Source organism: Neopsephotus bourkii, unplaced genomic scaffold, assembly GCF_033783945.1.
Source record: "Neopsephotus bourkii isolate Nb327-2 ecotype Australia unplaced genomic scaffold, CSIRO-AGI_Nbou_v1 NB_936, whole genome shotgun sequence".
Taxonomy (NCBI): Eukaryota; Metazoa; Chordata; class Aves; order Psittaciformes; family Psittacidae; genus Neopsephotus; species Neopsephotus bourkii.
The window spans coordinates 2,687,480-2,713,237 of NW_026901430.1; the positions used below are offsets into that span (position 1 = coordinate 2,687,480).

Consider the following 25,758-nt stretch of genomic DNA (forward strand, 5'->3'; position numbering starts at 1 on the left):
CAGTACAAAATCAATATTCAAATTTAAATGCGAGTCCTTCATATAAAAAGGTGCCAAGTACAGCAAAGCCAACTTAAGAGTCAAGGCACAAGTGAATGCCTTACCAGCAAGAATATATTATGTTCTGCCATAAAGTTTAAAACAACTTTCCTGTGTGTCAGTATTTCAGCACTTCTCCACAGCATACACTGTTGGAAGTCCAACCAGTTACTAGATTGGTGATACCAGAACCAGTACACAGATGTATGTTTTTCAAGCTGATAGCTGCAGTGTTTATTTTAAATAACAGTGTGGTAACATAGCTAAGAAGTACCTTTAAAATGACATATTATAATATGAGTTGGTTATTTCTGAATGGAAGGTTGATATAATGCTAGCTCACAGTCCAAAATCTATTTCTTTTTGTAAGCATGATACTTCATCAGAACAGTGGCACAATTAAAGGAATAGGCACAAAGAAAAGTACTTTCTGGAGGACTCTTATGCTGTAAAATGAGCATATTCTAGATGCTGCAGGAAGCACGTTGAGACACATCTGAGTTTTCCCAAAGTACAGCAAATACATTTATGTACTATTACCAACTTTTGTCAAACTATTTGTGGCTTTCAAGTAAGTCTGAAGCTCAGATTCTGTTTAGAAATTACTGAGTGTGCTACAGCTACTTTGAAAGGGATTAAATTTTTAAAATATCTCTGAACAATAGAGGACAGATGACATATATTTGTTTGAACACTGGCTTGGAAAAATCATCTCGAAAATACATCAGTAAAATTAATGGTTGCATCTTCCCTTACATGCCAGATAAAAATACTACTATATGAAGACGCTGCCCTTTGTCTGAAATTATCAATGTAAAGGTAATCTTCCAACTGCCTCATAGAAATGCCAGTAAATAATTAGGGCTCTGGAGAATATGTTTTGCTGTCAATAAATGTAAGCATGTGCTTAATTTCAGGCTTTTGAACTACTGCTTTAATTTTAGTTAATGCTATGTTGCACTGGGGCTGAAATTACCTTTAAGCATAAACTCCCTGTAAAACTACTCCTCCTTCCCCCAGGTAAATAAAAATGGAATCAATACACTTGCCCATCAGAAGAAAAAACTAATTCAAAGAATCCTCTGAAAAATCGGTTAATAGCACATTCATTTGTATTCATGAGATATAGGTACCTTTAAAAGGACTCTATACGGGAACTAGTATTTATGGTATGTGTTCTCTTCCTGATTATGAGAAATGCCCTGAAGATCTTCCAAACTGATCAAACCCTTTGTGTTTGTTAGAAAACACTGAACTCTAATCGTGTCACAAATTACAAGTAATCCCACCTCTGAACTGGAGGGGAAAATATGTGGGAAAAGAGAAGAGGATGTGATTCTTTGTTAACTTAACAGTCCTACTGATGCAAAACCATACACATTTAAAAGGCTTGAGTTTCCAGTGACAGGCGCGTTGGAACAATAGACGTTATTTTATGCCTATGCTGCTGCAACTGGACAGCTTTTTTAATTTCTTCCTTTCATTTTTACTTACATCTGGAAATAGAACACAGTTTTTACTTTCTATGGTTTCTGCATGTCAGTACTTGCACCTCCACAGCTTAGACTGTGCCATGAAGTGCAATTCTGTAAAACTGCATCTATTGTTACAACATTTCTGTTGTACTTGGTTCATTTTGTACCATTTTTACAATGAACAGCCTTTCTGCTGAGGGAGGCAAGCATAGCCACCCTGTCTCTGAGTACAGATGTGTATAGCAGCAGACTGGCTGGAAGACGAGGCTTAATGGCTGAAGTTAGGCATCACAGAATCATAGAACAGTTTGGGTTAGAAGGGACCGAATGTATCACCTGGTTCCAACTCCCTGCCACAGGCAGGGACACCTTCCAGTAGAGCAGGTTGCTCCAAGCCCCATCCAACCTGGCCTTGAACACTACCAGGGATGGGGCAGCCACAGCTTCTCTGGGCACCCTGTGCCAGGGCCTCACCACCCTCACAGGGAAGAACTTCCTAATGTAAATCTACCCTCTTTTAGTTTAAAGCCATTCTTGCTTGTCGTGTTGCTACATATCTTTGTAGAAGTCCCTCTTCAGCTTTACTGAAGGCTCATTTAGGTACTGGAAGGCACCCTAAGGTCTCCCTGGAAATATAAACTTTTTAGACTAGTTAACTAACCAACCAAAGTGCTTCCAGTTTTAGTTTGAAAACGAAATCATAATTTGCAATAACAAATTTTAGATAGACATTTATGTTATACTCCAATGCTATTTCTGTAATGTTTCAAAACCAGATGCAAGTTTCACGCTTCTAAAAAGAGCAGCTCTTCATATATACAGAAGGATGCTTTAATTAAAAGGGAAAAATCTCAATATATTCATACTCGAGAAGGCTACTTGTGCATTTCATTTCACTCACGGAGGCACGGAGATAAGTCTGAAATGTATAATTCTAAGCTTTAATCATACTGTAGCCCTTACTTAAAGTACATTTTATATATCTGAAATAGAACAGCAGTGCACAGGTTTCTAGATAAGACCTGAAGCACACTCATTTTTATCCTTTTGTTAGCACAGCTCATTATTTGGTTTTGTTGCTTTAATACAAGCCTAGAGGCTGCTCTGTTAGGTGTGCACTAGCTATGGTACAGTCACTGTTTTTCTACTCCTAACTGCTTTTCTAGTTCCTATATATGAGCCAGGCATGCATGCTGAAAGACTATTATAATCATGAGGAACATCAGAGACATCACTGAGGTCTGGCTGGGCTGTGTCATCCTCACCAGAGATGCTTTCACATGCGAACTGTAAACAGAAGAGACCCACTTATTTCAAGTCAGATGTGGTTATGCCCTCCCTGCCCAGATTGTGTCTCTTTGAGTAATGGACAAAGATGTTTGTTTAGCAGCTTCCCCCCTGGCTTCAGCTTTGATCATGCCCCAGTACAGCAGAGACATATGAGGAAGAAGAGCAGATACAAGAACCTGCATTCTCCCCATCCTCGTATTGGGCTGGGGTAGTGGCTGCAGCCTGGATGGTTTTGGAGGAGGTGGCGAGTGGCTGGCAGGTCAGTGCTCTCTGGCATTATCAGCCTCACAGCTGTGACAGGGCTGGGAAGCAATTTGTCACCATATACCCTGTGCTCAGGAAAGAAATGATTTAGTCCTGCTCAGATTATAATTGTATACTTTACAAAATCTCAGAACACGTTAGTGCCTATGGGGTGAATTATAGTAGTAACCACTGCAGTTAGCAGACAGTCATATAAACTGGAGTTACTGCCAGCAATTTAGTCTTGAAATTAAACTATGCAAGTGGTAAATTGGCACTAAGGAGTCGACTATGGGGCTCACAGTTGGGGCCTGAGCTGACTGAGGTCAGATTTCTCTTTGTGTTAAATGTCAATAGCTGGCATTTAAAAGAGACAATCTATACAAACCAATAAGACAGGGTATGAAACAACCGCTGTTTAAAATGTCAAACTATTTTAAATCAAAACAGAAATCCAGATAATTTACAAACTAAATCTGACCTTTTCTATTTGGAATATTTATACTGTAGCTGCACATTCAACCGCAGAACTTGTAAAAACCTGACAGCCATACATCTGTGCACGAATCTTCATTAACAAAAGTTTGCAGATGGAAATGGATTTTAGTGGACCGACTCTCAGCTGGAGCAAATTGAGAGAACTTTACTGAATCCAATACTCTGCTGATTTACAAGTGCTGAAATCTGACCCCAAGATTCTCTTCTCCCAGATGAGATATTTGTTTATAGCAAAAGTAGTTTTCTAGTTACCATAATTTATTTACCAGTATTGTTTTTAATAATTCAATCCCTCTAGCTCCTGATTATAGATGTTAAGAGATGGAAAGAAAAAAACCCAGGAATAAAAGCAATAAGGAAACAGATTCAAGTCTCTATGCTTGAAATATCTCTATGCAGGGTTAATGTTATGACACCAAAAGCATTTAGTTTTTTTTTTAATAATGCTTCAAAAGGTACTGAACTGCTTATTTTGAAGAATAACCTTCTGTGCTTCTCCACAGAGTGGGTAGCCACAAAAGCTTCTGCATATCGGACTGCAGTGTGGTTTCCCAAGTGCTACCTCTGTCAGCCAGCCTGTTTTCACACATGGTTTGGCTCCCGAGTGCTCTAATGCTACTAACTGATGCTAGTCACAGGATGAGTTAGTGATGCAGACACTTCACTGAGTATATAAGACACTATAATCTGACCTCCAATGTGGTACTTCTACACAACAGTGTGAGAAGGAACCAAAATTAGTATGCCCTTTTTCCATCCAAATGACCGCAATGTATTAGCGATCGCGAGAGTTAGTGATATTAATGTTTAATACCTGGGAGCCAGAACATTAAAAATATCCTTTTGGATGGCATTTACTGTTCAGCTCTCAATAAATGAGGGTGCACATTCAAAGAGGATTACACATTAGGAAGCGTAATGCTTAAAATCAGAACAATTAATTCCTTTAAAATTTGTATTCTTCTTCTGCGTGGTCAGTTAATAAAGGAAGGACTTACCACTTTGTGGATTTAATACATGGTGTTTGTTTATAGACCAGCCTCCCAGATTTGAAGCATCCATTTCAAAGCCTTGAAGGATTACTGTTCTCTTCTCCCACAGAATAAAATCAGGACATGTTTCATATTCATATCCCACCGACACTGCAAACAAATAATTAAGGATCTATCAGTCTACCTTCTCCTCTGTGAACTAATAGGTAATTTTTCATTCCAGGCTTTAACAGTCATCTGTCAAGCAATGATGCCATAAATTTTCCTCTCCCTGATTACTATTGTTGAATGGTGTTATTTTTAAAAAAGGGTTTTAAGAGATGAGTATGTTATTACAGCTACAGTTCCTAGTGTTTCAAAGCAGAAAATTGTCTGGTGTATCAGTTATGGATTTCTTAGGAGTATAAATCTCCTCCAATGACTCCTGACTTTGTTTATAGTGTTTCTGCTAATTACCTGAATAACAGCTTAAACAGAAAAAAAAAATCCATGTTAGAACAAACTGGCTTTAATTTGTTTGCTAATTGTAAAAACTGTAGGCAGGCAGAAAGGGAGTGCCAAGCTGAAAATTCCTAGAATTAAACATTTACCTTAACAGGCTTGCACACCACATGGCTCCCCTCTCCAGCTGGCCAAAATACCTGCTGAAAATCTTGAATCTCCCCAAGGATTGTTTTTTTTTTGGGGGGTGCTCAAACTGATCAGAAAAGCCCCTTCCCTTTAGTACTTCAGTACAAAAAGAACCTACCAACAAAACACTTCAAAATTCAATTCTGGTATCTCTAATACACCAACTTATTTGTTTATTTATTTATTAAGTGTTCTTATCTCCTCTGGTTAACCCTTTCAGATTCCAGTGCAACTCATTCATAAAGGAAGAATGTTATTTTGACACAACATCCCAAAATTTTATCTAGGAAATGTTGATTGTTCAGCCTTTTGAAAAAAAAAAAGTCTTCAAAAATATTTTAAAGTACAATATAAAAGTATTTATAAACCCACAGTTTTCTGATATTTTCAAAATTTTCTTCTCACTTCTATGTTGTAGCTTTAGGTACACTTCACTTGAACCATAAATAGTTTTAATACCATCTAAATACCATTACTGGATGCAATGAAAATATTTTGACCAGCTATAGCAGCGAGCATTTGTTTGCAAGACAGATATTGAAGGCAAACTGAAAGCTGCTCTTTATAGCAACTTCACTGTAAACTGCTTCATCATTTTAGCAGAAAGATCCTGTTTCTGCAGCAGCTAAACTCTGACTTGTAAGATTCAAATCTCCTTATGTACTGTAAATACTGCATGTTTCAAACATTAGAGGTTTCAGTCTCGGGATCCAGCAGCCACCCTGTCCAATCCTGTTACTGCAGCTCTTATGACTAACATCAGCTATGTTTCTGGGTAGCTCTCTGTTTATAGTGCCCAACTGGGGGCATGGAGCTTCTTCCCGAACAGCCACATCCTCTGCTGGGATGAGCCATCACGGTTCAGTAACTGAACATGCTATTTTCTAGGTGTTAATGCACAGAGAAGATAAAGGTCAGATTTTTCCCATGAAGCAATCTCACACTTGCCACCTACATGTTAGCACCTTTACTCCATTCATGCACTTAACACATTCAATCCAGGGTCAGACGTGTATACTTGAAAAGAGTAAAGACCCATAACTGCAAAATCCCTCAGCCTTGCTCAGTGAACCATTGCAGACCCATAGGACAGTTCATCAGCTGCTCTAAGGTAAGTCGAGGAGGTATAACAATATACACCATTGAGAATGTGCGCCAAAGGATCCACAGTGGCATATTAACCAGCGCTGTAGCTAACACTGGAAAGTATCTTCTATTCCCTGCCTACAGCTGATGTTTCTGAGCTGCCAAACACCCTCTAGAGGTTATCATCCCCTTTCTTAGAAGTTCACTGTTCCCTGCTCTCACAGTTATTGTTCATAGCTGCTTTTTTGTCCCTGCTCACCACTCACTTTGTGTGTTTGCAACCATGTTTTTACATATACTTACACATACGAAGTCTATGCTCCAAAAATGAATATCTGTGTTACCTGAAAGCAGGGTCTCCTGAGCCATCTAATTTCAGGTACTGATGTACCATTACCATGAAAATTTCTTATCAATCATTTTGCATGCAAAGTCACCAAGGCAAAGCATAACTGTAAAGTCAACCAAGTTACTGCACTGCCACTTGAAAAATAAGTGCGTGCTTTGTTACATGCAAGTTTTGCAAAATGTTATAATTTTATTAGTGAAATGACCATCTTCTCCTTGTTGCTTTCTGTTCAAATTAATTTATAGCCCTTTTCTGAGGTAGCCAAGATTTCATTGCATGAATGAGAAATGTAGTGACTATGTTTTTGGACACTAATAGCCAGCAGTACCATTTTCTGCAGTGTTCAAATGGATTTCAGAAGATTTACTGAAATCATCTGTACCAAAAATCTATTATTTAGAAGAATAAACAATAAGTCATTAGTAGTGCCAGCATGTCACAGTTTAGGGGCTGCTGCCAAAATATTAGATAAAAGACAATTAAACAGGCCAGTACCTCTACTTGAACCTCTCCTGAAATATTTCTACTTATCAGCATCTTAATTCTTTGAACAATGAATAACTCAGCCAAAGTAACAGTACAGCAATAAACAGAGAAGACTTAAGACTGCTTGAGTGCTGATTTATATTCACACCAGAAGGTTAGTCCTTGCCCACCACATCATGCTGCTGTGTGGGATGCAAGGGCTTGCAGGAGTACGACTGAGAATGTACGGACTTATGCGAGAGCATTTATTGAGGTTTTGCTTGAAATCCTTCCTTTTCCAGTATTAACTCACACGGTGACATAGACTTTACCACCAAGGTTTTGTGTGTCAACATCCACGTGATGGTTTTTTATTCAGAACAAAAAACATTATTTAATCATTTCAGTTGTTAAACTGAGAAAATGGCCGCCTGTTACGGACTTGGGGACTGGATGCACACCAGCAAATGTATCTTCAACAAATTTAAACACAACCACTTGTGTGTGGAAATATGCCCAGAAAGTCTTTTCTGTAACTGGTTGTGTGATCGTTGCTGTCAATAACCCTGAAGAAAAATAAAGATGTTTATAGAATTTATAAAACCAAAAGCAGATGGTTATATTCCTGAATTCCAGGACTTCAACCTGCTGCAATTTAATTAAAATGAAAAGTGAACAGAATGCATTATTAAATATTGGTAACATAGTGACAGAGGAAATTATTTTGACAAAAATTCATATAATGGATGTAGCTAAAAGTCCCTCAGCGCTACAGTGTGTCAAATGAAATAAAGCTTTATTGGAATCTAACAAAGCATGCTAACAATGCACTTAAAATATAAAGATTTTTGCTTCCATTTTGGAAGAAGCATAATTAACCCAAATTTAAGGAAAAGAAAAAAAATTAAGCAGCCATTAAATAATTTAAAAGTTGCTATGCAGCACCATTGTGTAAGCTTTATTCATATTTAAACATACGTCGTGGTTTAAGCTGAACCCAGGACAACATATTATGCTTGTGCAGTTTGGGAATCTGTAACTACAGTATCATTTTCTAAGATGTTATGTATTTGATTTTAATTGTTTTAAAAATCCAGATATTTACTGGACTTCATGATCATCACAAGACTATTAAATGGTGTAGAGGGAGCAGGCAGACACAACTGTTCCCTCTCAAACATATTAGTGATACTATGCAGCGACAGGCCCTGAATGCTGAGGAAAGACCCAAATGGCACCCATGACCCATCTGGTCCTGCCTGATCACCCAGGGCAGTGCCAAAGGGCACACTGGGACTTTGTTTCATTTCTGGATTTACACAAGTATGTGAAAGTGAACCCAACAACCCATTTGAGACCTTCCTTCACTGCAGAACACTAGCAGGAATCTGTATCTGCAAGGGGCCAGGGCTAGAACTCCCTAACAAGGGAGTTTCACAAGCCACATGGGCTGAAAAGAGTACTCCTGACCTGAAGGACAACTGAAAAGTCGGCTACCCTTCTGCAGATGTGATAGATTGGCTCCAGATAAGATCGAGGATGTAGTAATTCAGAAGACCTTGCTTTAAGGGTGCAGTTTTGATCACTTTAGGCCAATGCGATGTGTGAGCAAGAAGAAAACCTGTGCCTCTGTACTAGCATCTACAGAAGATCAGAAAACTAACGAAGCTGAAAATTTACCACTTATTATCTGGTTGCTTCAGTTTTCAGCTGAATTTGTTCCTGATCTGGCTCATTTCATGATCAAATGAATGTTAGTGGTGGCCCAGATGTATGGAATGTGGAACGTCCCACCTGGCAGCAGCCCTTAGTTATAGCTGTTGAAGTAGACTGTGGACCAGAGACCTCAAATAAGCTCTGATATATTTTCTGATATATTCCTATGTGCATTATGTGATATAAATCATACTCCATGTCTTGGTCTCATAATACTTTGTGGACACCAGCAACTATGTCTGTATCATTCTCTAACCAGAAATGACTAGGAAAGCTCTATAATCCACCTTTCTCTCACTACCTCTCCATGCAGCTGCCTCACAGACTGCCTGGCTTGGAGCACATGGTAATGCAGTCATGCAGTAGATGCTCTGGGAGCTGCAGGGCTTGCAGAGTCTGGATGGCACCTTTTGGCTTTGTAGAGGCAAATCTGCAGGCACACTGCCTGTGTAGATCCTGGAGAGACCTTCTGGCTGCCCCTCAGAACAGCACTTTCAATTTACAGAATGAGGCATATTCCTCATGAGGGTAGATGGCTCCATGTAGCCCTTTCTATTCTTGTTTTATAGCCTGATCCTGCCAATGCTGGTTGCTGTAATTCCTCTGACTTAAAAGGCAAACCAAAACTGCTAGGGAAGTGAATAGGGCTTACTCACAATACTAAGCTTTGTTGGTAAGGTAAATAATCTTAAGGGAAAGTATCTATAAGATCAGTCCATTAAGCAACATAACCCCAAATTAGATTAAAAAAAAATAATAATAGAAAGCCTTTTAAAACCAAATCATAAAATTAATTAAAAAAATAAGGTTGGCTAAATAAAATGTATTTGCACAGACAAGTGCTTCTGTAGCGATTCTCAGAAGAGCTGCTCATGCTGCTTGATAAAGAAAGCCTATGAAACATCATGATTTGTGTATAAACATCTTTAAACAACAAATCAATTAGTTTTAACTGTTGTGGATGTGAAACGCAGTAAGAAAGGATGCCTAAAAGTTAGAATTTTGTAAACCCTAAGCAGAAATGACATATTAAATGTCACAGCCAAAAAATGACAGAAACAATGACACACCAAAGGTCATATTCAAAGTAACATTCAAAAACAAAGACAGGTGAATATAATGCCGTCAGTACTGAGGGAAAACAGGATTTTCAAACTGATTAAATTAGAAAGATGACATTGGAAGCACAAGAAACTAAATGTTCTTCGGAAATCATACAAGTCACTTTGGCTAAGCAGGCATTTGATTTAAAAGAATGTAAGTGAAGCAACTAAATGTATAAGCCTTTTTTTCCTGGCTTAATGTTTGTGAGCCTTCTGATTCCATCAAGATGATTCTACTTACCCATTGCCTCAGCCAGACCAGAAACCTTCTGTCCATATATATCTGTCTTATTCCAGGCAAATGTGTATACCAAATTGGCTGCAGCAGGAAACCATTTCTGAAGCAGACGTCCTTCAATGGCAACTATCAGGTGTACTTTTGTCATTCCAGGAGGGATGGTTGTGTGTGTCAAAATAATGCGCAGCAATGTTTTATACCCTGGTGTTCGGCTGCTGAGATAACTCAACTTCACAAAACTTGAAGGAATTGGGATTTCTTCTTGGACCACCTTCGGAAAAAACATATAATTTTATTCATAGCCAGGAAAAAAGGCAAAATTATAATAAAAACAGGGGGTGCTTATTTTACATTTCACAATCACAGTGTGAAAACAGTACCACTTAAACCACTGATGTCTTCTGTGTGTATTTCAGCAGGAAAGTCACCAGACATATTACAAAATGTCCAACTCTGGAAACTGCTTGGTCAACTTACTGCATGGTGGTCTGTCTATTTTGATAAACAGCCTCTTTCTCTAATGCTTTATTCTAATCTACTGAGTAGCAAATGCTGCCTCTGTGGACACATTCATACATATGAGTTCTACCGCTTTACCTTGGCTTATTATTCAGTTTACTTAAGAAGTGTTCTTAACCAGAAAACAATTTAAAACCTTTTCTAAATAGGCACATACTTTAGGTATTATGTCTTGAAGATATTCTCCTGCTTTGGAAGTCATAACTCTAACTTGGGAGAACTAAGAAAGAAAACAAACTTTCCTGCTAAACCACCTTCTGTGCAGAAGAGCTTGCAGTAAGGCCAAGCTCCAGCAAGAGCAGGCATGGCATAGGAAAGCGCAGCATAAAGAACCTAACAAGCTAACTGGCGACACACAGCAGTGGAGACGAAAGAGGCTGGGCATCAGAGTCATCTAGCTAACAGGTAAGTCCCCAGGGTGTGCAACAGAATTCCAGTCCCACGGCACTGCTGCCAGTGCCACTGTCTGAATCACTTGGATTAGAGCTGGCTTGGATATGCCCACTACAGGATAGTATCAATTCCTAGCTGCACTGAAGATAAGCCCTCAGCAACTAGAAGGGCTGCAAAGACTGTGAGCTTGTGAGGGAAAAAGAAAAACTTGGCCTTGACCTTTTGAATGATGTGGGCCTTGGAGCTACAAAAAGGGATTTAGCTCTTGTGATCTCTTCTGTGAGGAAGAGCAGGCAAGAGAAGAGAGCAGCTTTCTGAAGGATGCCACTGCAGTCACTCAAATGCCTCTGAAAATTAGACTGTGGCTCATAATGTCACTGTTTTTAGCGTATTTCCATAATAACAAGCCAACCTGTCACAATGTTAAATTTGTCAGGGTTGGAAAAATACAAACTGTTTGGTCTATCATTCCTAGTTTTTAGATTTTTCTTGTTTAACAATAGATTGTTCACATTCAACACAATTTTATTTACACATTGCAACAGTATTACTGTCATCGGATTGCTGCAGTACAGCTGGAGGCCTGCCAGCAATTGTCGTTTCGACATATGAAATGTAGTGTTGCCAGGGAAATCCTGCTCCCTTTATTGTTCCTGATTTGCAGTGTTCCCCTTCTTTCCTGCTGACATCCCAGCTGCCCCCTCTGTCATACATCTGACATCCCTTCTCATTTTTTAACAGAAAAGCAGAAAGAAATATTCGTGCATTAATACATGCTAATACAGCTCCTTCTATTAGTCTGGGATACTTTTTGTTCATTTCCCAGTACTCTACAATGAAACTTAACTCTAAAAGAACCCTCCAGTGACAAAAAAAAGGACTAAAGACAGTCCTCTCTGAGTAGACTGCATCTTTGGGTACCTTGCTGTTTGAAGACCCAGGAATACCTCATGTGGAGTAATGTGACCCAGTTTTTTCTCACTAGTGTGCATCAGTTAATTTATGTTCATTAGTTTCACTTCTGTGAAGCAACACTATGGCCATCACCTGTCTCAAACATTATATTCTTTAATAGTTATGGAGATGTTTAGACATAAAGTAATTCAATCAGAGGTCTCTTAGGTGTAGAATAAAGGCTCTTAATCAGTAGCAACACTCACAAGAAAAAGAGAAAAGGCTGGAAACACTCATGTCTACAGGCAGCCTCCAAAATATCTTCTAGACTTTCCCAGTGAAATTTAAAGAGAACCCAGAAGAGACCTTATTGCTTGAGCTCACTGCTCAAACAACACACTATGGGGATTAACATGATCTGAAACTTGAGTATTTATATTTTGTTGGGTGTTAGACTTAAACAACCTTGTTTAAGTCCCAAATAAGAGTTAAAATACAAGATTAATTAGAAATTGCTTCTAAACACTTAAAGGAGTGTCAAGAAAAAAGACATTTAAATAAAAACAATCTTAAAGATGCTGGTAAGATTGCTCTCCCTTGGAAAGAAAGTAACAAAACCCAAGAAGCTAACATCTAGTTGGAGATGCCATTGTAAAGAACTAGATGATGCAAATGGATGAAACATGCCTAGGAATCTTTAAAGAGTCTTGGGTCATGTCTCAGACTGGTGTATTGGGGAAGCTGTACTGTTTAACTGTAACCTAGGAGTGATTTTGTGCATCACTAGAAATAAATCAGGATTTCAATAATAAATTTTGTCAGAACTCCCCACTTTCATATACTTGGAAGTAAGAAATAAAGCATCTTAAATTATTAATAAAAAATAAAGGTAAAGAAAAAAAAAGAGAAAAGCATCCCATGAAACAGTGCTAAAGAGATGTGCATTGGGGTCATTCTGAATAACACCACAGCAGTTAATTGCTCACTATCTGGTATCATCATCGTCTAAAAGTGTCTAAGCCTTGTTCTTAATCTAACAAATTGCTAATTTGAAAGTATTTTCATTACCTGTAGCTCTGGAATAATGGTTCCTCTGTCAGGACAGGACCCTCCAAATGCTGTCAAGGGTGAAGGGAGCACAATCGGATTGGGGCTGATAAAACTACTGATGTCACAAGACGGTGCATCTGACTCTGTTCTTTGCATTACGACTTTGTCTACGATGATAAATCTATTCCAAGGCAACCAAAGTGTCCTTTTTTCAGATATGAAAGGAGATCTGTCAAAAACCAGAGTGACAGAGATGCCTCCAACAGCCACAAGGTCGAAACTGGAAAAGAGAAAACCAATTCCTTTGTTTCGTTTTGTTTTATCATTGCATTACCACAAATTTCAATGCATTAAACACAAAAACTTTATGCTGCTCATTACAGCCCTAGATTTACTATGTGAAATCATTCAAGTATACCTTCCTGGTGTCACCTTGGTATTCACAAAGAAGCTTTATCTCTCTGTGCCTTCTCCTTCTATGCATCGATTGTAAGGTACAGTACTTCACTGTTACTTAGCCTTCCTTCCCTCTATTTATCAACTAGAATTAATACTAATGAGTCATCTATAACTGAAGTGTGGACCCAGTTACTTCGGTTTATAGGAAAACAAATTCCTAGTCCAGAAAAGGGAAGCTACTCATAATCTATGCAGTTACAGCCTGCAGAATAAGAAGCCTTAAAGCCTGTTAGACCTTATCTCTATTAGCATACATAAAAGTAGCAGAAGGAAAAGGTTGAGTATGCTGAGCAGGAGACCCCTCTGTGTAGGATATGACTCTTTTTTTGAAAGATGCTGACTAACTGCAGTGAGAACTGAAATCAGCTCTTGTCCACAAGGCAGGTGATCCCCTGGGAGCTGTTGTGAAGAACCTTTGGCATATCTGGGCTGCAAACCATGGGACACAGAAGGCCCGATATGCAGAGTCTCAATTTCTGACACCTACAGTCAGGCAACACAAGGTAATACGTAAATGGACACTTAACTCTCTACTGAATGCATTTATTATGGAGGCTTTTGATGGTAACACACTGCGGTAAGAAGTCAGACTTCGTTATGCATATCTCATCACATTTCCCCGATGAAATACAGAGAAATACGGGTAGCATATCTTAATGCAACAACTTTATCCAGGTTAGTCTAAAGAGGAAATGATAACTACTAACTTTCAGTAGTGTGATCTCAAAATCAATAAACTAAGGTAAAATAAATATGCAGGCTCCTTACTTTTATAAACTGACAAAGCCGAACAACAACAAAATTGTAGAAACTGTGACAAATGACAGCCTTTCCCTGTTGGAAGACAGGCTCTGCTTTCTTGTAATTCACAACACAGCCAAGGATGATGAAGTTTTAAACTGCCCGTAGCAGCTTAATTCAAGTTCAGGAGTGAATCATGACCTTATTGCAAATGGATAGCCAACCCTGGAATGCAATACAGAACATATAGGAACTTCATCTCTCTTTGAGGACTGAATGCCTTCCCCTTTCCAGAAAGTGAAGCCAAGATTTCTCAAGAGTCATTGCAGAACAGAAATTTAACCATTTTGGTTCTGGAAAGAGTCTGTCCTCACTTTTACTTGTGTGGCTCAGGTGATCTACTAAAGGAATTAATTTCACTGATACCTCAATAAACTAGGAAGATTCACACTTAACAGAAAAAAAGCGGGAAGATGGGGAATTTTATGGAAAACCTGACTAATGAAAATATCCAAATGTCAAGGAGATGCTGTTACAGCATTGCTGTTGCATTTCTGACTCCAGGTGTTTGAATGTCACTGCAATCCTGTGGCTGTTCAGGTTTTCTCTTCTCTTTCTTCTTTGATCCCTTAACCACAGAGAGTTCTCACTGAATGTGCTCCCAGAGCAGAAGGCTAGATGCCATCCCCGATCCACACTATGAACAATGATATTTCTGAAATTCTGGACATGAATATAAGGTGGCAGCTGTCCCTAGCTATGCAAATCTAAACCAAATCTAAGTTCAATCAAATCTAAGTTAAAGACAATAAATGAAAGCCTGACCTTCCATCTTGTCGACTGATGGTGTATCCATACTCGCTGTGGTGTAGAAAACTGACATTCACTCCAACCAAAGGTGTTCCATCAATTGCTACCACCTGGCCTCGAATGACACATGCCCGTCTGTAACAGAAAGAAGGCAACATGTTAAGACATATAGGGAGCATGAAAAGGGCATTGATTTCAGAAACTGTGCTATACTTCTGTCCCTGACAGACAGAACTACTCTGATATCATTGTGACTGTTGATTTTGAATGGAATTTCAAACAAGTCCAAAACACTGATTTGAAAAAACAGTATCTCATGAAGACTCTCCCATGAATGGCTGTTGTATCAAGAATATATTTCCATTTCCGGCTATATTTTGTGATACCGTTTGTTCTACCACTCAGTAGCACTGCAAAGGTTTCACTGATAGCATGATTTAGCTTGCTGCAGCTCTAGGAGCTGATGGTTTGTGAAAGGGAAGAATGAAGCCTCATTCTCTGCTGCTAAGAATGGGGCATTGCTGCCTATTAGAAGAAAAGCTCAACTAATGTGATAAGGCAGCAGTGAGACACACGGTCTTCAGTGAACTTCAGAAAGTTACATAGGTGAATTCAAAAAGCACCTAACCAAGTGTAACATACATCTTTCTCAGTCCCCCATCGCAAGTTATGCCCTTTTAAATTCCCTCTGGGATGGGTTGGACTTGTGCTCACTTTCCAGCATAAAAATCCTCCCATTCCTGTAAAGAGGTTGGAATATGGCAATACAACAGAACACATCAAATTCAACAGACAGGAAAGTGAACTCATTACTAAGTGGATCTAATTGGAGGCTAACAGGATCACAGAACCATAGAAAATGAAAGCTGAAAGGAAATACAAGACTTTATCTTGTCCATTCCTTTGCCTCAGGTAAGATCAACTCTACCTACATTACTCCAGACCCATGCTTGTCTAACTCTATAACCTCACCAAGTAACCCCTTCTAATGTTTCTGTATCAGTGCTTTTCTCATGGTTTTTCCTACTGTCCATATGAGAATATGCAGCTGGTAAAAATTAAGTCCTTTGCAATTACACCATTCACCACAGCTGCTAATATGAATTCCATGCTCCCAGGACACAGAAAGATGCTGATTTTCAGCAAAGATACTGATAAATCCCAAAGGAATAGGAGAGGATGCACTACTGCCAGTATGCAAGACAGAGCTCTGATTTACCACCTGTTTGTTTTCTACACTAACTAAATTGGTTGTAATCCTATTTTTGGGCAAAACCTGCTGCTCCACTGAGGGCAATCAAGCTCTTGTGTGCCTCAACACAAGACTCACTCAACAGAACAGCCTGGTTCAATTGCTCTTTGATTTGTCAGAGCAGAACATTCCCATTTCTATTGTTTTTTCATATTTCTAACATCGACAGACCTGCTTGTCCCTTTATTAGTCCACTCCACATATTTACAACACACACTAGTGTGAGACAGAAAAACCCCTAAGAGTCATCATTACCCAGTACACTATTCCCATACTCCTGTTTATTCATTCCACAGAGACCTGTCTTCTGACTTTACTCTGTCGTCATATTTTACCAAGCACGCAGATTTGTGTGATAAAAAACTCATCAAAGTCTTCATTATTTCATACACAGCCTTTCTTTCCTCTAGTCATTCACTTTACTTCTCATTACTCATAAATAATATTAAAAGACTTATCTTTCAACTTTCTTGCTCCTTTTTTTGTCATATTTTACAAGTTGCACACATTTACAGTATGTGACAACTCATAAGCCACATTATTCTACATTTATCAGTTTTGAACTGTCTTTGCAATCTTTAAGATTTAAACGTTCTAGGCCTGCCTCTGTGTTGCTACATTTGTCCTCATTATTTACTGTCTTTTTATCACCTACTCTATGTTGAAGAGTCTTCCGCTCTCTGGCCTCTTCTTGAACTACCAGCACTTACTAGATCTCTAAGCGTTTGATCAGAATTAGTTTTAATGTTTGCATTTACTGCAGGTGTGAGAACATTTTTCAGTTACTTTATGACCAGTGCTAATCTCAAGGGCTTGGGGAGGTAACAAACAGCCCCCCCGTTTGCAGCAGGTCTACCCTCCTTTCCCAGAGCCCCAGCAGCACACAAAGTGAAGCACTGCTGGCACCCAGGATCCCTGCAGCATCGCTGCTTGCAGAAGACCTCACTTAACTTCTTTCATTACCAGAGTTCATAGAGAATGTTCCCTGCAGTGATGTCACTTCATACTCAACTGCTACTTCACGCTTCCTTGCTTCAACATTCACCCTCTTTCCAGATGAGCTGTGGACCTTGCTATCCACTCACTGCTTTTCTTAATTTTAACAGAGCAACCTCTAAGATCGCTATGCCTCTTCAATGAGCTGTATGTCTCTCTTCTGTTCTCAGCCTCTAAGATTTATTCTACAGACTCATGACTGACCTGCTTTTCTTTCTCATGGGGGACAACTCCTCATACTGCCTGTCCAACAGTCACTTATTTGCAATGATTGCATAATCATGGACTAAGGCTGTCCAAGTTGTTTTAACTTGAATGTAAGTGCAAAAATGTCCAGGAGCTGGGAAGGAACATGTCCTTGATAAGCTGCTTTAGTGTTTTCAAATGCATTAGAAATATTTCTAGTCCCCTGGCAAGCTGTACTAAATATGCAACTCCACAGCAGTTTTCTTTTTGAGAGAAAGCAGATTCCCATGGGCTGCAGGTGGCCTAAAAGAAGTAGGATTTCTCTGTCAATGCTTCATGGATCATTCCATGTGTAACTGAGGGTCTCAGCTCTGCAGGTTTTACCTCCGTGCCATCAGGCAGTTTGTTTGACATGTCTAATTTAAAATATAAATAGATGTTTAAAATTCTAGATGCATTCTTTCACTACTTGCAAAGCATTTTATTATTCTACCACCATTCTGCCTTGCTCTACTGCTACTTATCTGCTATTTTTTTTTGCTTTTGTTTTGTGTACTACGTTTTCAATATTCTCTGAGCACCTCAGGCTGAGACATTAGGCTCAGATGTGGAACTCTGTCAAGCAACTAGTGAATTCACAACTTACCAGAAGATGTCATTTACTGTATTACATTTCTGATTAAAATCTTCAATCAGAGAAATTAAGCTAAAGGCTAGAAAGGTACATTCATTTCTTCCTGCTGACAATGTTGCTGTAAGCAGCCTTTGAAGGGTAATTAATTCAGCACCATACACTGGACCCTTTTTGTAGGCAATTTACAGTGAGTCAAGTATCTTGCCAGCAGCATGCATTAAAGATACTCAGCAAAGAAAAAACCTAAAAACCTTCCTGAGAACATGAGTTGATAAAAACAGTATAAAATCTGCTACACCCTGCCACATTTACGGTAGGTCAAAACCATTCCTGATGTAAGCAAGTACATTTTCATTATTCAGAATGTGTCTAATCCTCCTTTCAGCATGTGACACTTTATGTTGGGAGTTCGTAAAAAAGCAGTGCAAATGACACAGTGTTGACATAATAAAAAGCAAAATATGTCTTGAAAACATTAACTTTGGTGAATTCAGCTCAATGCAACTCCCTGACTTTATTTGAAAAGCCAAATCTTGAAAAATTAGATCTAAGCTGCAGTCTTAGATGCAAATGCAAAAAGGTAGGTGTTCCAGCAGTCGTCAGAACAGCTCATGCTAGTATTTCAGATGATGTTGAAAATGCCAGGATACGGCAGAGACCAAGCACTTCCCAAACTGAAGGGCAGAGATAATCCTCACATTTTTTGATAGCTTTCCTGAGTCTGTTCAACATTACTTTGGCTTTATCGACAGTGAAATTCATGCAAACATCACCCATCTTGGAGTTCCAGTTACTTATGGTACAGCAAAACACTGCACAATGTCGTTTGAAACCTAAGGGTCTCGGATTCTTCTTGCAAGAGAAAAACCCAACCAACCAACCAACACATGCCAGATAGAGCTTTGCTAAATTTGAGCTCCATTCCATTTTCCGAACGGATGCCAGTGCTCTGAAATAAAGGAATGCCACTATTTCAGCCAATCCTTCCAACACTTCTTGCTGAACCACCAGGGCAGGCAGCCATGAGTTAATACTATCTGCATGGGCACACCCTTTTCAGCAACATCCAAAAGTTGATTAAAAACCTCCAAACCTTCTTTGGTCTGTACCAGATAGTCAGGATCACGGATTTCTGATATTTTTTTACTGTAGTAACAGTTGTCTTTCTGTATTTTTTCCAGCAATCTTAATTCCCAGAAGAATAGACACTAGATGACAGTCAGATTGACAATGTCAGAGGAAGATTTCTGTACAGAGGCAGCACAGCTAAGCTACTGCCTCCTTCTGAGACTCTGATTATCTCTCATCCTTGAGGAAAATTCTGGCAGTTTTTAATAATATTTGACTTATGGATGAGCAATTTTTCAACAGCCTAGAAGACTTGAGGATCAAGCAAAGTGCAGACTGATGAACTCCTCGGGGTGCCCAGTACATTGCAGATTACTGTTGACAAAACCCAGGGGACACTGCACAGTGCAAGTCTCCAGGCACTGCCCTGATTCTAAAGACACAGACAACCTCATCTGAATCCCAACGATCTCACCAAACTAACTAGTAATTTCTGTACAGTGGGAGGAAATGGCATCTGCGCTGTGAACAATGCACTGGTACAACTACAAGTTGTATTCCTTAGTGGTGCACAGTATCAAGCCATGGTGAGGGTGGGCTGCTGTTCACACATGGGCCTTCACTAATCTTCATTCTTCAAAGGCATGGAGATAGAGGGTAAAGAAATGAAATACTCAGAAAAAGCCTTTAAATCCAAGTTAAATCCCATCAATGATGGCTTTAAAAGATCAGTTCCTTATATCTATAAAAGCACGTTGATGGGATTATGTGCAATCTGCCTGCTAACATTTGCAGTGTCACAGAACACTGTACAGGCGACTTGAGTGCTCACCTCCTCTTTGAAAACACCTCACTACGACACATTCTGATGAGGAAAATCTTTCACTAGTGACTTCTGGTTTAAAGCACAGCACGCTCTGCTGCACACGTACAGCCAGCCAAGGACCCCGCACCGGGCGCAGAGGCACACTAGAGAGGTGCTTTTCAGAGAGTTCATTTTCATGCCCTATTGTTCTACATATTTATAAAATCCTGTTACATTATTAATAGTGATTAAATGTTTAGGTATTTCAGATCAATAAAGACTCCGTTTACGTATTTACTTTATTAAAAATTAATAAATGACAAAGAGAAAGTGCACTGAATTTGTGCGCATGGAAGGGAGTCGAAGTTGTAACATAAGTGCTATGTACTATGAAAATAAAAAACATTCTTATGCCCTTATTACTGGAACATGGTTTATCTAATGTACAGGCCTAGCTGACAGTGTAATAGTTAGGTGATGTGGATGATTTGTGGATTTCTTTGTCAGCATGTAAGTTATAGCTTCCCTGGTGAACTACAGCATAAAAACTTATGTGCCCCTATATTTCAAATGTTCAAAAAACCCCAAAAGTGTTACTAGGTTTTCTGAGCAAGAAAGTGCCCCTTTCCTGTTGCACAGTATTTTCCTATTAAAGGGACAAGCCAATCTCACAAACACTCCGAGATCACTCTACTGTTTGCATGACAGCTTGAGAGTACCACAACATGGTAAACTCCACACTGATCTATCAACATGTAGCAAACCCAAAAAAGTTTGTTAACTGTATGTAAGTGGCACATGTAAAATTTATTCCACTGCAAATATCAACCAAATTCTACTGGGCAGAAAGCTGACTGAATACAATGCATATGAATCCAATTGGTCCTTATGCTTCGTGTCATTATATGTATCTACAGCATAAAGGGCTGAACTTCCCCCACTTATTTTACAAGTACAATACAGCCTACCTTCCAAAACAGTCCAAGCCTTGTTAGTAAGAGCAGCAGAGTTTGTTGCTATGCATTTATGCACTAGAAAAGTAGTAATGGGAATCTGATAAACAAGATCCTCAGATGCTGGAACTTAAGACATTTGCTACCCTTTTAAGTATTTTTTGATCACCAGTGAAGAATTCTCAGCTACCCAGGTATCACTGTTTTTACCTGGTTGCAGTTCTTAATATTCAGAAAAGTCTTTTAAAGAAAACTCACCTGCTCTCAAATGAGACATCTCCTGGGATGACATGAGTGCTTTCCTTCCCAATAAGGAATCGTATTCGATCATAAAAGAGCCTTGGAGGATGCTGGGAGAAAGGTGGTTGGCTGTGCTGAATAAGGTCAAGGGGATCAGGTGAACCCTGGCACAGAGGACTTGCGTAGCAATTGCTTTGCTGACAACAGTCAGGGTCTACACAGTCTGTCAAGCCATCTACAGTGGAGAAAAGGGAAAGTTCAGGAAATTGAGTGATTCTGAGAATAAAGCACTGTGTTTACTACGGGAGAGCACAAGAGGTTTTTAATCAATTGGAAGGCATGCTGATTATGACACATTCAAATTCAATAAAGCATTAACATACACGCTTAGTCCAGGAGAGGCAGTTCCCTCTAGTCATTAACACTATCACCTCATAAAATCTCCACATGACAGTGAGAAAACAAAACCTACAAACTAAGTGAATAGAGAAGAGCAGGACTGCCTTCACTGCAGAACAGGCAGAAGAAAATCACTGCACAACACTTCTTATTTCAGTGGGTGCATGATCCACACTGTGCAGCTGTGGATCTCTAATGATCCTTTATTGTCACTACTGTCTGTCCACACTGGTGAAGAATACACACTTGCTAACCAGTGTGCAATAATGAAGTCTGAAATGTTATCTAACTCCCATATGCATCCACACTATACTAGTAAAAAAAAAGTTGTTACAGTTGTCCAACTTCTATTTTAAGCCCTACCAGTTTTCTTAGTGTTTTAGGATGTTTACTTTTTGTTTATTGGCTGCAATGATGGAATGATCCAGAAAGAGCAGAATCATGACTACACTCCTTTTTGTAGTTGGTAATGTACAAATACCTTGACGCAGACTCTGCCCCAGTGACCTGAGAGATACAGTCTTCTCCATGGACGTTTGCACCAGGAAAGCTAATTTGGAAAGTGAAAAAACCCCTATTCCTCCTCCGCCCATTTTCAAACATGACAAATAGGAGAGAAATAGACAGTTTTCCTCCAAAAAATCTACATTTCTTCACAGACAAACATGCAAAACATTTGTGGGCGAAATTAATTTACTTAAATGTCCAAAGCTTATGATGAAAAGTGAAACACTGAAGTGCATCTAAATTAAGCACTTAAATAGAACTTAAAATTGGGCTATTGGCATTTAATTGCTTCTATCAGCAGCTTAGACATCCAAATTGCCTAAATTACATACTCAACCAGAAACAGAATTAATAAGGTCTGGTAAAGTGTCCAACTATCTTCTTAAACATTTTATGACTTGGCTGTTGCTAACTTGCCTGTATTGACAAGCACACTAATGCATATAAAGCAGGATTAAGGCATTGTATCCTTCAACAAAGACATCTCTTTGTATTTTGAACAAGGTTGGTCTGAATAAATGTGGAGTCATCATATCACTGTATAGATTTCCCTTGTATTAAAATCGGAATGCTATGGGATCAGCATACTGGCAGATATTTTCACTTCATGCTTTGACTTTTCATGCTTTGTTTGTACAAACACTTTGGAGCCTATAAACCTGTACAATTGACAGGGCAAACTGCATTATCAGGCAAGGTGCTGTAGCTTTGTCATTGACTTCAGTGGGTGAGAGACCCACTTGGCCAACACTGCTCTTTTCTCAATAGAGCACACTGCACTCTGTGAATGCTCAGTAAATAACACCATAAAATATTCACTTTGAAAAGAAAGCAAAAGCCCTTCCACAGAACAAACAAGTATAATGAAATGAGCTTTCCTGGAATCTGAAAATCCTTGTCTGACCTTGAGCAAGGTAATTGCTTGGCTAAGAAAAAAAAGGTTAACAAATCTAGCCTACTGCAGCTGAGAAATCAAGCAAGCTTGTTTTTGTGATAATGAGCCAAGGTCAACTGTAACAGCTAGCAACAAAAACCTAAGACCCTCGGATCCAGGAAAGCTGGTGTAGCCACAGGTCAGTGCATGCCTCAAATTCTTTACACACTCCTCTGGTCCTGGACACAACAGGCATTAGCCAGCGGTGGGAGACAAACTTCACAGGGCAATGCTGAGTTTAATGACTTTGAGTGTAGCTGTCACTTTATACTCACAAGAACCTAGAGAGCTATTTGAATTTACTAAGAAATAAGTAAGCTGAAACAATAAGGGTCCTCCAGTGCAAGCAAAACCACTTGGGAAGTGGGTGGAGGAGTTCACAGTATGTATCAGAGAGGTCTTCATTGTACTCTGACAACAAAACAAAAGAGATGTTTGGGTTGAAACCTGAAGAGCAGGCTTGGAACTGCAAGGGAAAAAAAAAAAATCCTCTTCTGGTTTCCTCCTTTTTGCCCAAGGAATGAAACTCTACATTCTTAATAAGTGAACAGGAAATCATCAAATTACTAGTACATATTTCAAGACTGCAAATATTAAATAATGCTACTAGACTTGAAAAGGTGATAAAGAAATTGAAATCTCTTGCTTTTGCTTTATACTGGTGACAATCCCTGCAGAAGGCTCTGATGCAGGTAGGTGTAGCCATTCAGGACTGGGCTCTGCCGGTGGAACGGTTATGACAATCTTGTTCAAGGAGCGAAGGTACGTTCTGGAAGGTACTAATTTCTACAAGCTCACTGATGTCTACCTGGGAAACTTGACAAACATTCGTTTGGCAGAATAAGTACTAATCAGAAAAAGGCACACTTATTTCAGAATAACAGTATCCATGGGGAAGCTGGTTTTGAGTAATTTATTCCACAGTAGCCATTCTGATTAACTTTTTCCTTGTCAACAAGCCATTAGATGTGGGAACTGAACTGACCTGATTCTCTTATTCTTGTAAGAAATAAAAGTGGCAAGTCACAGACATATTAGAACATGAAGATGTACTTAGAAAAGAAATAGCTATATAAACAACTAAATACTTTGCTTTCTCTAATAGAGTCCTCTTTCTTCTCTGCTTCGGTCAACAGCTTACATGCCTAGCAACAAACACTGCATTCATACTGTACACAAAGAGAAATCAGGTAGAGGGAAAGTAGTTTTCCATTTTCCAGTCAGACTCAATTTTCATCTTTTCTTTGCTGTTTACTTGTCAGCAAAGTGACTACCTTACAAACTTTTCCAGGTTCTAATGGAGTTATTTTGGTTGGAATTACTTGCACCTGGTTTCATTTGCTTCTCTGGGCTACAAAAGGCTGTGTTTCCCAGTAGTAGGGGAGGGGTGTGAAGCCCCAGAAGTGTAGCTGAACAACTCATGGTGAGAATGGTATTTGTCTTACTAGCACCATGAATGTATATGAGGGGCTGGACACACCAGGAAAAGCTTACAGCCTTGGGAGCAAAGTCTACAATGTCACTAGAGGAAGAAATTGCTAACCAAACTATAAATGTTGATCAAAAGTAGCAGTCTTTTAGGTTACAGATTACCATTTGTGACTTCTCTCTCAAGCTGTAGTTTTTTTCCCCATTTTTAAAACCTCTTTATTGATAAGGTGACAATTCATTTCAATCAATCTACCTTCTCAGCCATGAAAAATGAAATAGAAGAATGATGCCAGGCTCAGAGACGATGCCCCCTGGGCAGGAGGGGCAGCAGTACCAGCTCCTCTCTATGGATTCTTAACACCACAGATTTTGCTCAGGCCACTGGTGTATGTATTTATGATTTATTAAGTAGAATTGCCTGAATAATCCAACTTCTAGTTTTTTTCTCAACAATTACACAAAATTTAGAAAAGAAATCAACTTGGACAGAACTGAAAAATGTTTTTCCACTTTCACAGTATCACAGTATCACAGTAGGTTAGAGATTGGAAGGGACCTCAAAAGATCATCTAGTCCAATCCCCCTGCCGGAGCAGGAACACCTAGATAAGGTTACACAGGAACGTGTCCAGGCGGGTCTTGAATGTCTCCAAAGAAGGAGATTCCACAACCTCCCTGGGCAGCCTGTTCCAGTGTTCCGTCACCCTCACTGAGAAGAAGTTTCTTCTCAGGTTTAAGTGGAACCTCTTGTGCTCCAATTTGTATCCATTACCCCTTGTCCTTTCATTGTTTGCCACTGAGAAGAGCCTGGCTCCATCCTCGTGACACTCCCCCTTTATATATTTATATACACTAATAAGGTCACCCCTCAATCTCCTCTTCTCCAAACTGTAGAGACCCAGCTCCCTCAGTCTTTCCTCATAAGGGAGATGCTCCACTCCCTTAATCATCTTAGTTGCCCTGCGCTGGACTCTCTCCAGCAGGTCCCTGTCCTTTTTAAACTGAGGGGCCCAGAACTGGACACAATATTCCAGATGAGGTCTCACCAGGGCAGAGTAGAGGGGAAGGAGGACCTCTCTCGACCTACTAACCACCCCCCTTCTAATACACCCAAGGATGCCATTGGCCTTCTTGGCCACAAGGGCACAGTGTCGGCTCATGGTCACCCTGTCGTCCACCAGGACCCCCAGGTCCCTCTCCCCTACACTGCTCTCTAACAGGTCGTTCCCCAGCCTATACTGGAACCTGGGGTTGTTCCTGCCCAGATGCAGGACTCTACACTTTCCCTTGTTATATTTCATCAAGTTATTCCCCGCCCAGCTCTCCAGCCTGTCCAGGTCCCTCTGGATGGCAGCACAGCCTTC

General features: G+C 39.5%; 1 protein-coding gene across 5 annotated transcripts in view; it reads right to left on the bottom strand.

Moving 5' to 3' along the window:
- The window catches only part of TENM1 (teneurin transmembrane protein 1), a 363,157-nt gene that overhangs the window by 58,833 nt on the left and 278,566 nt on the right, over window positions 1-25,758 (bottom strand). For all 5 annotated transcript variants that reach the window (XM_061358101.1, XM_061358102.1, XM_061358104.1 and 2 more), the window contains 5 exons: window positions 21,143-21,359; window positions 15,006-15,125; window positions 12,999-13,260; window positions 10,128-10,395; window positions 4,544-4,687 (listed from right to left, as the gene is read on the bottom strand). In XM_061358101.1, the coding sequence (XP_061214085.1) occupies window positions 4,544-4,687; window positions 10,128-10,395; window positions 12,999-13,260; window positions 15,006-15,125; window positions 21,143-21,359 (1,011 nt within the window). The remainder of the gene's footprint in view (window positions 1-4,543; window positions 4,688-10,127; window positions 10,396-12,998; window positions 13,261-15,005; window positions 15,126-21,142; window positions 21,360-25,758) is intronic.